At 33.6% G+C, this 12,520-nt stretch overlaps 1 protein-coding gene across 2 annotated transcripts in view; it reads left to right on the top strand.

The window, feature by feature from the left end:
- LEKR1 (leucine, glutamate and lysine rich 1) overlaps positions 1 to 12,520 on the top strand; it is a 183,687-nt gene that overhangs the window by 92,118 nt on the left and 79,049 nt on the right. For both annotated transcript variants that reach the window (XM_032343951.1, XM_032343960.1), the window contains exon 6: positions 2,660 to 2,845. In XM_032343951.1, coding sequence (XP_032199842.1) covers positions 2,660 to 2,845 — 186 coding nt within the window. The remainder of the gene's footprint in view (positions 1 to 2,659; positions 2,846 to 12,520) is intronic.

Below are 12,520 nucleotides of genomic sequence, written 5' to 3'. Positions count from 1 at the left end.
AAGGGTAAAAAAATATTCAGGATATTCAACCAGTATATCAAAATCTAGAAGTTTTTTTCAGAAATGAATTTACTCATTTGGTAAGTATGTAGTGAGCTGCTATTATTTCTAGGACATCATGGTAGAAATTATGGGTGTAATAAAAAAAGTAAGCAAGGTATTATCTCTGGCCTAAAATAATTTATAGTCAAATAGTAGGTCATATGTAAACATATGATCAGTGCAGTATAAAATGGTGTAAATTGGTGCAAGTTCCAGGAAGATTTAGGTCACTTCCAGATTGCATCAGACAAGATTTCTAGGCCCTGGTAGCATATAAGCAGTGGCAGTCCAAGTGAATGAGATTAGGAGAACCTTCTTCATGGGGGTGCCGAGACAGGGGAAATACAAGATGGGTACAATGACCAGAAAAGGTTAACCTGGTAAAGGTCATAACTTCTGAACTCCAAACTGGGACACATGGCTGACAGTTATGAAGTTATAGAATGATGAAGGTAGGATTGAATATTTGACAGCAGGATTGCCAAACAAGGGATGTGTAATTTGCCAAGGATGAGTTAATTCACCTTCATTGAGTTTACTCTCCTAATTTCATGTTAGAAACAGCTCCTGTTAGTTTGGAAATCTTGCTGTACTTTTCCATGTGTTAGAATATATTTCACAAATAAATTTGTATCGCAGATTCTTATTCTTTTAATGTCAGATAGAAAGTCATGTTGACATGAGTAGTTATTTTAGAGACAGAGAATAGTGTACACTTACAGAGTCAGCCTGCTAACCTAAGCAGTATCATTCTGGCAAATGAAAAATAGGTGACAGCATGTGCAGGCTCCTCTGCCGTGTCATTCTGACTTAAACATAGATATGATTAGGATATTATATAATTTATTCAGCATAAGGAGCCACCTTTATGGATACAGAAGTACCCAAGACTTTTTAGGTGTGAAGAAAAACTGCAACCTCCATATTTTTAAAACTCTCTTCTTTTAAAATCTTATGCACTAGTGGGTTAGCAGTTTTCCTTATACAAATGGGTGCATATCCATAAGTATTTAGAAGCATACAGTTTTTCTTAGGAAAAAGATTCCCATATAAATAATCATTCATTAGAATATAGTAGAACCTTACTTATTTGATCTCTGTCAGGTTATTTCTCCAGGTTTTCCATTTTTTTCAAGATTTTATTTATTTGAGAGAGAGAACATTAGTGGAGTAAGGGGCAGAGGGAGAAGCAGACTCCCCACTGAGCAGGGAGCCCAACGTGGGGCTTGATCCCGGGACTCGAGGATCATGACTTGAGCCAAAGATGAATGCTTAACCAACTGAGCAACCCAGTCACTCCACCAGCTTTTCCATTTTGAGCAATAGTTAAAAGTGAAGAAGATGCTAGACCCCTTGTGCTCATGCCCTAAATCTGTCTTAAAGATCATGTTTTCTTTTAGACATACTCTTCACCCACAAGAGATATTTTGCTTTTCTCTCCTTGGACCACATTCCTAATCCTATTCATCACCATCCTTTAAGGCATGTTCTCTTCTCTGTACTCTGTCTTGCCTACCACTTTACTTCTCCTATAACCACTTGTCAGCCATATTGCCTCTGCTGCCATGTCTGTTTGATGGATCTCTGATTCTGGTTTTCAATTGCTCCTGTGGCTGCCATTTCTGCCATGGTGGTTTCAAGACCAAGTCAAACTCATCTGATACCCAGTCACTTGCTAAACCCATCACATGGCCCAGAATAAGCTAACCAAGGAAGGGGATGCCAAGTGAATTATCTGAAGAAGCAGACTGTTCAGATTTTCATGTAGACCATATCCTCATCAATTCAAATTAATTGTGGTTGTACAAATTTTATAGTATTTTATCATTATTGTGTGGTTCTTTAAATATTTTAATACTGGTTTAAGACAGTAGTGCTGAGGAGACTGATTAAAGGAGAGCTTGATAATTATTCTGAAGGATAGTATGCTCCATGCATTTCTCACAAAATTGTATAAAACTAGTACATTTAAATCTACATAATGCTATGAAGGCATATTTTTATTAAGTTTAATCTAGGTAGATAGAATAATGACAAGTGATTGCTATAATGAAATTCTGGTCTCATTTTGAAGGCACAGAGTATTATTAAAATCATTAAGATATATTAACTAATACTTTCTGTCCATAAATTTATTAGTTTTACACACTGCATATTTTTATTCCTCTCCATCGCTACTGCCTTTCTTCATAATTTGTATAGAATGTACCCTAGTTACCTCTCCTAGAAATGCCACCCAACTAGCTCATGCTAGCACATTTTAAATTTACTTTTCTCAATCATGTTGCCAAGAAAACAATTTCAATAAAACTTGGAACATGATGCAGATATTGTGTTATTCATTTATGTATTTGAGAAGCAAGATGGATTGCCATTTATTACAATTTAAAGGCTGAACTACTAAAAGTTTTCATGCATCATTTAGCAATATAATCCTTTTTATTTCTTTTTTCAGAATAACTACTAAATTTAAATTTTTTGGTTAGGTGTCACTATGCCGACAGAAAAGTCATCTTGACTTTCAACTATTAATTTTCTAAAAGGAAATAATCATTCTATGGAGAAATGATTTGTGATTCAATTTTGTCTATTTGTAAACTTTGAATCTTCCTTACAGAAATAGAGATACTAAAGAAAAGTTTGACAGTGTCCCAGAGAAAAAAGACATGCCTTGAAGAGGAAATGAAAAATCTGAAATTATTGTCAGATGCAGCCACATTGAGGTCTCAGCAGATTCAGACATCCAAACAACAGGAAGTAAACTTGCAAACCAGATGCCATGACTTGCAAAAAGAAGTACTAGGTAAAAGATAATTGTTTTTTGCTGTTGTTAGCAACTAGCCATAATAAAATCTTGCCTTAATTAGTTTCTGTTGCAAATATGCCTAATTACTAGTAACTATGTCAATAATTGTGTCTGTGATCCGTGTTTACTATCTTCCCTTCCCATTCTGCTATTTAGAGTGATGAGACTTAAGTTATATGCCTCCCGTTCTTAAATTGTACAGATAGTCTCCTGAGTTTTCCTACATTTAAGTCATTAATACACGTAAGATGTGTTTTTCATATGGTGTGAGATGTGGGGGTCTAATTTTATTCTTTCCAAGTGGATAACCAGTTGTATCAGTATTATATATTAAATAATCCATCCTTTCCACTGAATAGTACTATCATCTGTCGTATGTTAAAATTTTATATATGCTAATAACATTGATTACTGTGTTCTCTGTTCTATTCCACTAATTTATTTAAAATACCAGTAATACATATTCATTCGAATGTAGTGACTTAATAGCATATTCTCATAGCTGGTAAGTCTTTTCTCCCTCCACCATTCTTACTTTTTAAATATATGTTTGGAGTTATTCTTTGATTTGAACTTTTTAAGATCCTTTATTTACTTCTAACCTAAAGACTCTAAATAGTTATCTAGTAAACTCTTTCTCCTCCAGTCTTTATACATTTATTACAGATTCACAAGCAGTTATTCTTCCACATAAACATTAAGGCAATTCATTTAATTCTAATCCCATCGGGGATTCTAGCTGGAATTACATTATATTTATATAGTAAATTTTGGAGAATTGACATTTTAGTGATAGCCTTTTTAATATTATCAAATCTTCTCATTCAAGAATATAATATGTCCTTTCATTTCTTTAAATTTGTTTTCAAATGATTTCATAGTTTTATTTGAATGTTTCTTTGTCATGCTTGTTAAATTTATCACTATCATGGTTTTGCATCTACTATAAATGGGATATTTTTTCTATTTCAGCCTCTTAATGTTTGTTTGTTTGTTTGTTTTTTGGCATAGGAAGGTGTTTTTATTATAGCGCAGGGACAGGACCATGGGTAGAAAGAGCTGTATAGGGATTGTGAGGAGTAACAGGTTCTATACCCTTTAGTTAGTAGGAGTTAGGGATAGTCTGTAAGGAATTTGTGCATGTTAAAAGCAAGGTCTCCAGGATGTTGGAGGGCTTGCTATTATTAAGATAAGGTTGCTTTAGTCTTCAGTGAAACATCAACGGTAAGGCAGCCATGACTTCCTTGAGGAATGTCACACTCTGCAGTCTCAGGGATTTATCAGAGGGCTGCCAGTTTAAGGAGAATATTTTAGTGCTTTTCTCTTGCCTTTGTTCTCCTCATCATTTATCTTGTGAACAATTTTGACCCTTAAATTTTTCAGGTTGCTGAGGGTGAAAGATTTTATCATCTGTAACTTTTTCCTGATGAATACGGGCGTAGAGATGTCCCTACCTAGGAGTCAGCATTAGTCAGTTGGGGATATAGGAGTTATGAAAGGCAGAGACAGCTGAATCCAAGGTAGACAGCCTATATGAATCTTCTTGAGTAGAAAGGATCATCTGTCAGCTTGAAGTTATGGCACTGAAGGAGCCTTGGCACTGTGTGGAGAAACATTGGAAAAAAAAAATGATTAAAAGTATTATGAGAAAAAGAAGCCCAATAAAGAGATCTTTGATAGTTGACTAAAATCCTCCTCCAGGCCAGGAATTTAACCAATTATTAAAGGAGAGGGAGGGATTGTTTAAAATGCCAGTTTGAATATTTATATCTTTTAGCAATTCTGTTACATTTTTATGATAATCTGGAATATATACATAGCATTCTGTTTTTATGATGGCACATGTTCATCCTGTGCAGCAGTTATAATATCTAATGCCATTTTATTTTGGAGAAGTGCTTTATGAATGAGTTATTTCAATGTTTAATAATGTAATGCTATTTTGAGAGTCACTTAAGGCTTTAATTGTGGAGCAGGTGGTGTTAGCCATCATATAGACTGTTCTGTTTAGCAAGCAATCAGATAATTAATAAGAAGCACTTTCATGGGAACAAAAGAAAAATATAGGTTAGTGGATGGAGCAAATTACAAACCGTGTCTGAGTTTCCAGTACTGCCAGTGAGAAGATTTTCAGATGTCAGGTTTGAAGCATCCTCAGACAGATTGGGATCAAGCAGTGGGAATCAGATGAGTTTTTCTGGTTTGTAATTTAATAACTCTGGTGATCCTTTTGAATGGTCCATAGTGCAACAGGCACAAAGATTGTGTATACATGAGTTCTGTGGCAGTTTCTTTGAAACCATCCTCAAGTTGTCCAGCATCAGTTTTCAGGGCTTTAGGAACAAGAGCAGTTTTAATTAAGAGAATGGAAGAAGATTGGAAGTCTTGGTACTTGTTGTCAGAATAAAAAAAAGACTATTGATTATTATGTATTTGTCTTATATCCACCAACTTTATAAAGTCCTCATATTAATGCTAGTAGTTTTTTACTAGTATCTCTTCAATTTTCTAGTTTTACAATTATACTACCTGCTCCAATACCCCTGAAAAAGAGTTCATCTGTTTTTCCAGTGTTTATCTCTGTTATTTTCTTGTCTTGCTCATATCTTTTTAAATTCATAAGAACTGAAACTGTATTAATGATGATGACATTGAGCATCTACATCTTCTTCCTGATCTTAATTGAAATTATTGGTGTTTTGCCACTTGGGATTATATTTGATGTTTTTGGCAAATATTTATTTCTAATTAACTATTTTACTTCTGTTTCAATTTTACTTAGATATTTTATAGGAAATGCTTTTGGATTTTGTTAAACACCTTTCAGCATCTGTCATTTTAATAGTATGTCTTCCCCTTTAACCAACTGGTAAAATGGATTAGTATTATTGAATTTCCTGATATTGAAGCATCTTTGGTCTCATGGAATAAGCTGTATGTCATTTAGTTTTTAAATATATCATTTCCTGCATGGTTATATTTTATTTATAAATTTGGTATGTATATATTGATAAGCGAGATTGGTTTATAAATTTTTCTTTATTAGGAAACACTAATTTTATCAGAGTTTTGCCTAAAATTAAGTGACTATCATAAATACTCTTGTTTTACTTTATTTTATTTTATTTATTTATTTATTTATTTTTAAAAAGATTTTATTTATTTATTTGTCAGAAAGAGAGAGAGAGAAAGCACACAAGCAGGCAGAGAGGCCGGCAGAGAGAGAGAGAGGTAGGCTCCCTGCTGAGCAAGGAGCCTGATGTGGGACTTGATCCCAGGACCCTGGGATCATGACCCGAGCTGAAGACAGCAGCTTAACCCACTGAGCCACCCAGGTGTCCCTGTATTTATTTTTTAAAGATTTTATTTATTTGACAGAGAGAGGTGCAGCAAGAGAGGGAACACAACCAGGACAGTAGGAGAGGGAGAAGCAGGCTTCCTGCCAAGCAGGGAGCCTGATGTGGGGCTGGATCCCAGGACTCCGGGATCATGACTTGAGCCAAAGGCAGACACTCAACAACTGAGCCACCCAAGTGCCCCATAAATACTCTTACTCTTAAATATTTCCTCTATTTGTGGTTAGGCCTAGTTTCTGATTTTTAATCTTGTCTATTTTTGTTTTATCTTTTATTATTTATCAATCTTGCAAAACCTTTATTTTTTAGTCTTTTCAAAGAATTAGCCTTTGTATTTTTTTATGTTTTTCATTACTTTTATTTTCCATAACATTACTTTTTACTTCTTTATTTGTTAATTTCCTATTCCTAGTTTCTTTTTGTTTGTATGTTTTTATTTTGCAGTCTTCTGAAGGGAGTACCTAGTTCTTTTATTTCTCATCTTTTTTTTTATTTAATAATAAAATCATATAAGGGAATAAGTTTTCCTTTAAGTAAAATTTTCTCTATGTCATATTTTTAATATGAATTATTCTCCTTTTCAGTGCTGTCTAAATACTGTATAATTTCTAATTTTTTTCTTTGTTGAAACGGTTATCTAGGAGTATATTTCTTAATTTCTGAGTAGTTAATTATTTGGGGAAGGAGTTACTTTCTTATTTATTTAACTTGGGGGTATTCTGAGTAAATAATGAGGTTTATAATAACTTTTTGAATTTGTTAAGCTTGCCTTTATGTTGTGTACATGATCAAGTGTTATAAATGTTCCTTAGAAATACAAAATAATTCTCAGCTTGATGGATATAAGTTTATCTCAGTTAAGTGTAAGATTATTGGGTTCTTTTCTTTTAGACTATAGATGCTCTGACTTCTAGCTTTCAGTGCTGCAAATGAGAAGTCTACTGTAGCTCTAATCCTTTTTCATTTAAAGGTAACTACTCATTCTTTTTCCTGAAAGCTTTTGTTAGATTTTTCTTTTTCTTGTTTTTTTCTCTTTTTTTCCATTGGGCCTCAGTTGGATCACTCATAATCCTTGGGTCATGACACATATGTACTGGCTGGGACTTTATATATAATCTTGAATAGAAGGATAATGCAGACATCCTTGTCTTATTCACAGTTTTATGAAAATATACTGCAGAATAACTTTGGAGTTTAAGTAGAAATTGAAATTAATGTAAAATAACTAAAGAATGACATTAAAAAACTATATTATCAAAATTTGTGGGGCACAGCCAAAGAGGTGTTTTGAGGGAGATGTATAGCTTTAAATAGGGATATAAAAACAAAAGAACAAACTCAAACTACATAGAAGAAAAAATAATAATAAAAATAAGAGTGGCAATCAGTGAAATAGAAAACAAGAAGATGATAAAGAAGATAAGCAAAATAAAGCATTGATTTTTTTTTTTTTTTTAAACTAACAAAGTAGACCTTTGACAAGTTTGGTCAGAAGATGAAAGAAAACACAAATGAAAAATACAAGCAATGAAAGAGAGGCAATGTCTACAGATAAAGAGTAAAAAAATAAAATAAAAGTGGATGCTGTTAACAGCTTTGAAATCTTAAATAAACATACTTTTAGAAAAATATCTTACCCAGACTTACTCAAAGCAATTAAATGGTCCTATAACTACTAAAGATTGGATCAATGTCTTCTCACAGAGAAAAGACCAAATTTTTTTTTTTTTTAAAGATTTTATTTATTTATTTGACAGAGAGAAATTACAAGTACACTGAGAGGCAGGCAGAGAGAGAGAGAGAGAAGGAAGCAGGCTCCCTGCTGAGCAGAGAGCCCGATGCGGGACTCGATCCCAGGACCCTGAGATCATGACCTGAGCCGAAGGCAGTGGCTTAACCCACTGAGCCACCCAGGCGCCCCCCAAATTTTTTTTTCAAGTAAATTCTACCAACTTTCAAGGAACAAAAGTTCTTAATTTTATACAGGCTTTTCTAAACAGCTGATAACTGGGGACTCTTTCCCAAATAAGTCTAAAGGCCAAGGCAACACTGCTACCAAAATCAGACAAAGAAATATTAAAGGAATATTATAGGCCTATTTATATTATGAATGTCAGTGTAACTATTTCAACTGTATGATATTTGTAAAAATATTTTGAATCACCTAAGTGAATTACTTATTTATAAAATTAAATAAAGTTAAATAAACAGAAAAAGTTAAATAAACTCTGAATGCCATGCTACTTATTTTAGACTTGAAGAGGACAAATTTAAGATACATTTGCTAAAATGTGCATTTCACACTTACAATAACTTTCTTCAAAATGCAAGGTTTTGGGGCACCTGGGTAGCACAATTGGTTTAGCATCTGACTCTTGGTTTTGGCTCAGGTTGTGATTTCAGGATTGTGAGATTGAGCCCTGCAGGGGTCTGCACTTAGTGTGGAGTCTGCTTGAGACTCTCTTCCTTTCCCTCTGCCCCAGCCCTTGTTCCCCACACTGCCCCACCTTTCTCTCCCTTATAAAAACAAAACAAAACAAAAAAAACACAATTTTCCTTCAAAACAAAGATTTTCATTTTTGCTTCTCTTTTATTTCATCCTTTTAATCTGGCTTAGAAAGTAAGCAGTTTCTTGAATATTATAATTTCTTAGAAGAACAGTAAAACATTAGAGAATGTGATATCTTATATTCTTTTAGGAAACTGTAATGTATATATATTACCTGATCCCCTTACTTCCTCCTCTGGTTCTGAATACTGGTTGATCTTGGAATGAATTCTTAAAGCTTCTGTTGCTTGGTGTCAATTGTTCTTGGGTCAGCTCTTGGGAAAAATATATTTTAAAAATAGTCTGAAAAGTAAGAACCATGTTTGGCCACCTAGCCCTAGCATATTTAGGTATGTTATTATAGGAATGTGTTTCAGTTTTAAAAAATAGCAATGTATACTTTTAGAACACAATACCAAATTCAGAAGGTGAATCAGATTTTAAGGTAAGAATCATTATTAACAAATGGGGAAAAGCTAAATTATGTGATAAGTGGCATAGGGATAACTAAAACAAAATAAATCAAATACTCATAAATCAACCTCAAATTCAGTAAGAAAAAAATAACAGGATAAACTAGTACCAAAAAAAGGTTACAGAACTTATCCAAATCATGGAGTGATAAAACAACATTTTAAAAAATTACAAAGGGTAAGATAGACAGATTTTGCCTTTTAAAAATATTAAATCTTTAACTTTAAAACTGCCAAACCTCTTTGTTTTGTTGACTGTTGCCTTTGCTGTGCAGAAGCTTTTGATCTTTATGAGGTCCCAAAAGATCATTTTCGCTTTTGTTTCCTTTGCCTTTGGAGACATATCTTGAAAGAAGTTGTTGTGGCTGATATCGAAGAGGTTACTGCCTATGTTCTCCTCTAGGATTCTGATGGATTCCTGTCTCATGTTGAGGTCTTTTATCCATTTTGAGTTTATCTTCATGTACGGTGTAAGAGAATGGTCGAGTTTCATTCTTCTACATATAGCTGTCCAATTTTCCCAGCACCATTTATTGAAGAGACTGTCTTTTTTCCCACCGTATATTTTTTTCTGCTTTGTCGAAGATTATTTGACCATAGAGTTGAGGGTCCATATCTGGGCTCTCAACTCTGTTCCACTGGTCTATGTGTCTGACAGTACCATGCTGTCTTGGTGATCACAGCTTTGTAGTAAAGCTTGAAATCAGGTAACATGATGTCCCCAGTTTTGTTTTACTTTTTCAACATTTCCTTAGCAATTCGGGGTCTCTTCTGATTCCATACAAATTTTAGGATTATTTGCTCCAGCTCTTTGAAAAATATCGGTGGAATTTTGATTGGAATGGCGTTAAAAGTATAGATTGCTCTAGGCAGTATAGACATTTTAACAATGTTTATTCTTCTGATCCAAGAGCATGGAATGGTCTTCCATCTTTTTGTGTCTTCTTCGATTTCTTTCATGAGTGTTATGTAGTTCCTCGTGTACAGATCCTTTACCTCTTTGGTTAGGTTTATTCCCAGGTATCTTATGGTTCTTGGTGGTAAGTGGAATCGATTCTCTAATTTCCCTTTCTGTATTTTCATTGTTAGTGTATAAGAAAGCAACTGATTTCTGTACATTGACTTTGTATCCTGTCAAATCACCTAAAGATAGAAGATAGACAATAAAATGTGTGTATCATATATGTTATGCAAAGAGTTACAATCTGTATCATATAAAGAATTTATTTAACTATGTGTGAAAACTCCCAAGACCTCAAGCAGGCAAATGACTGAAAAAACAGAAACAAACAGAGGAAATATAATAAGCACAAAATGCTTGATCACTAATAATTAAATAAACAAAAAATTATCTTTTTAAAAAATTAGTACAGAGACTTCAATGATAAAGTTTCCTTTCATTTGATGACAAAAATTATGTATTTTTATAACCCACAGAAATTTTTGTGATCAAGTAATAATCTTATTGAGAATCTATGCTTGGGAAATGGAAGACAAAAAATCATTTATATGTAAAGATCATGTTTTTAATAGTGAGTGATTAGAAATACTTTATCTGCAACATTAATGAAATGGGTAATAAATTATCATATACCATCACCTAAAACATTATCCAGACTTATAAAATGACAATATGAACATGGGGTATCAACATGAGCAATACTATAATTGTAATATTACATAGTTAAAGAACTGACAAAATTATATGTACCTTACAATTATGTCAAAATACATATATTCATGAATGGAAACCAGAAAGCATCATGAAAATATTATTTTTATAAGTTTTAGAGTGATAAAAATATAAATGATTCTTCCCCTCTTTTACATTACTCTGTTATTTTAATTACCTTTCTTCAAAGACGAGAAAAGAACTGTACACATCTTTTAAGATTTAGCTCAAATTCCACTTCCTACATTAAAAAACCTCACCAAAACATTGTAGTACTAATTAGTTATGGTTTCTGTACTCATTAAGACCTCACCTTCATTTAAGTACAGCTATATTCAAATCAAAAGTGCAGCTAGAGACTGATCTGTTCAGTACTGTATGTATAGGTTGTTTAGTTATGGCTGCAATATAAACTCATCTAAAGGATAGTGTAATTGCAGAGCAAAGTGGCGCATAATTTCAAGACTAAATTAGGATTCCATTTCTGGTGCTGCTGAATAGGTTCACTCCATGGGTAACACCTGAACTATGTTAACAGAGAGAGAAAGCATGTTAAAAGGCTGTTACATCTCTCTTGGTTAAAACTATTTAAAATTGGCAGGTCAGAGTGGACAGGATCATTAAAGCTAAAGATGACTCTAATGATCTCAACTAGTGATGACAAATAGAACTTCCTATGAAACTACCTATGAAGGGCACTGGGTTTGGGGGATTTTGTTTTGTTTATTCATTTGTTTGTTTTTATCACCCTCCCGCCACACAATCTTATGCCCATGTTAGAAATTGTCAGAACATTTATAAAAATGTTCATAAATGTACCTCTTGCTTTATCCACAAACACCTTCTAGTGAACTGATTGTACCAATGTATCCTTTTTTCCTAATTCATTTTTCCAATATGGTTACAATGGTTTAAGAAAACTACAAGTGCAGGAGAGACAGTCAAGTTTCTGTCTCAAGTCTTAGCAGTGTTGTATCACAAATCTGGTAAACTTTCTTGGGGTTTTTCTCAGGTGTCCTCACCTCCAGGGACCCAAACCTGCCCTCTTGCTCTCCTCCTCTCACTATTTTCTATTTGGGATCATCTGATTTTATTTCTGTCCACTGTCCATGAACCTAGTCATTAGCCTCTTCCCATACCTCATCTCTTGTCCCTGGGCTGACCATGCCTCTGAGTTTAACTTTATTTTTTCAACAAGTGTTTACTGGACATTGACCATATGTGGCCAACTGGCCTCATCGTTGCTTTGACTTCTGGTGTACAGGTATTCTTCAGCTCTTCATGGGTCTTCACAGGATTTCTGACTTCCTAACTCCACACTGGATGCATGTGCTGGCACTCTTTAACTTTAGCCATTCTTGACAGATATTTTTCTCTTCTATATTAAGAATAGACTACAAATTTCTTTAGCTCCAATTTTGTTGTCATTCAAATTATTTTTAGTTGTGCTTTTTCTGCCATCACATGGCATTTACTTTCATAATTTTCATGAACTTTAACACTCTTACTTTTTATTCTGCTTTCTTTTAAATGCATGCTTAATTTTTCTCTTACTAACCAACTAATGTCCTTAAGATTTTCTCCTTTCTTCATAATCATCATCTATAGCTTTTCCAACTTATT

This window comes from Mustela erminea, chromosome 1 (assembly GCF_009829155.1).
Source record: "Mustela erminea isolate mMusErm1 chromosome 1, mMusErm1.Pri, whole genome shotgun sequence".
NCBI classification, from domain to species: Eukaryota; Metazoa; Chordata; class Mammalia; order Carnivora; family Mustelidae; genus Mustela; species Mustela erminea.
Note: the sequence above shows the minus strand (reverse complement) of the source record. Positions and strands in the feature narration are given on the sequence as shown.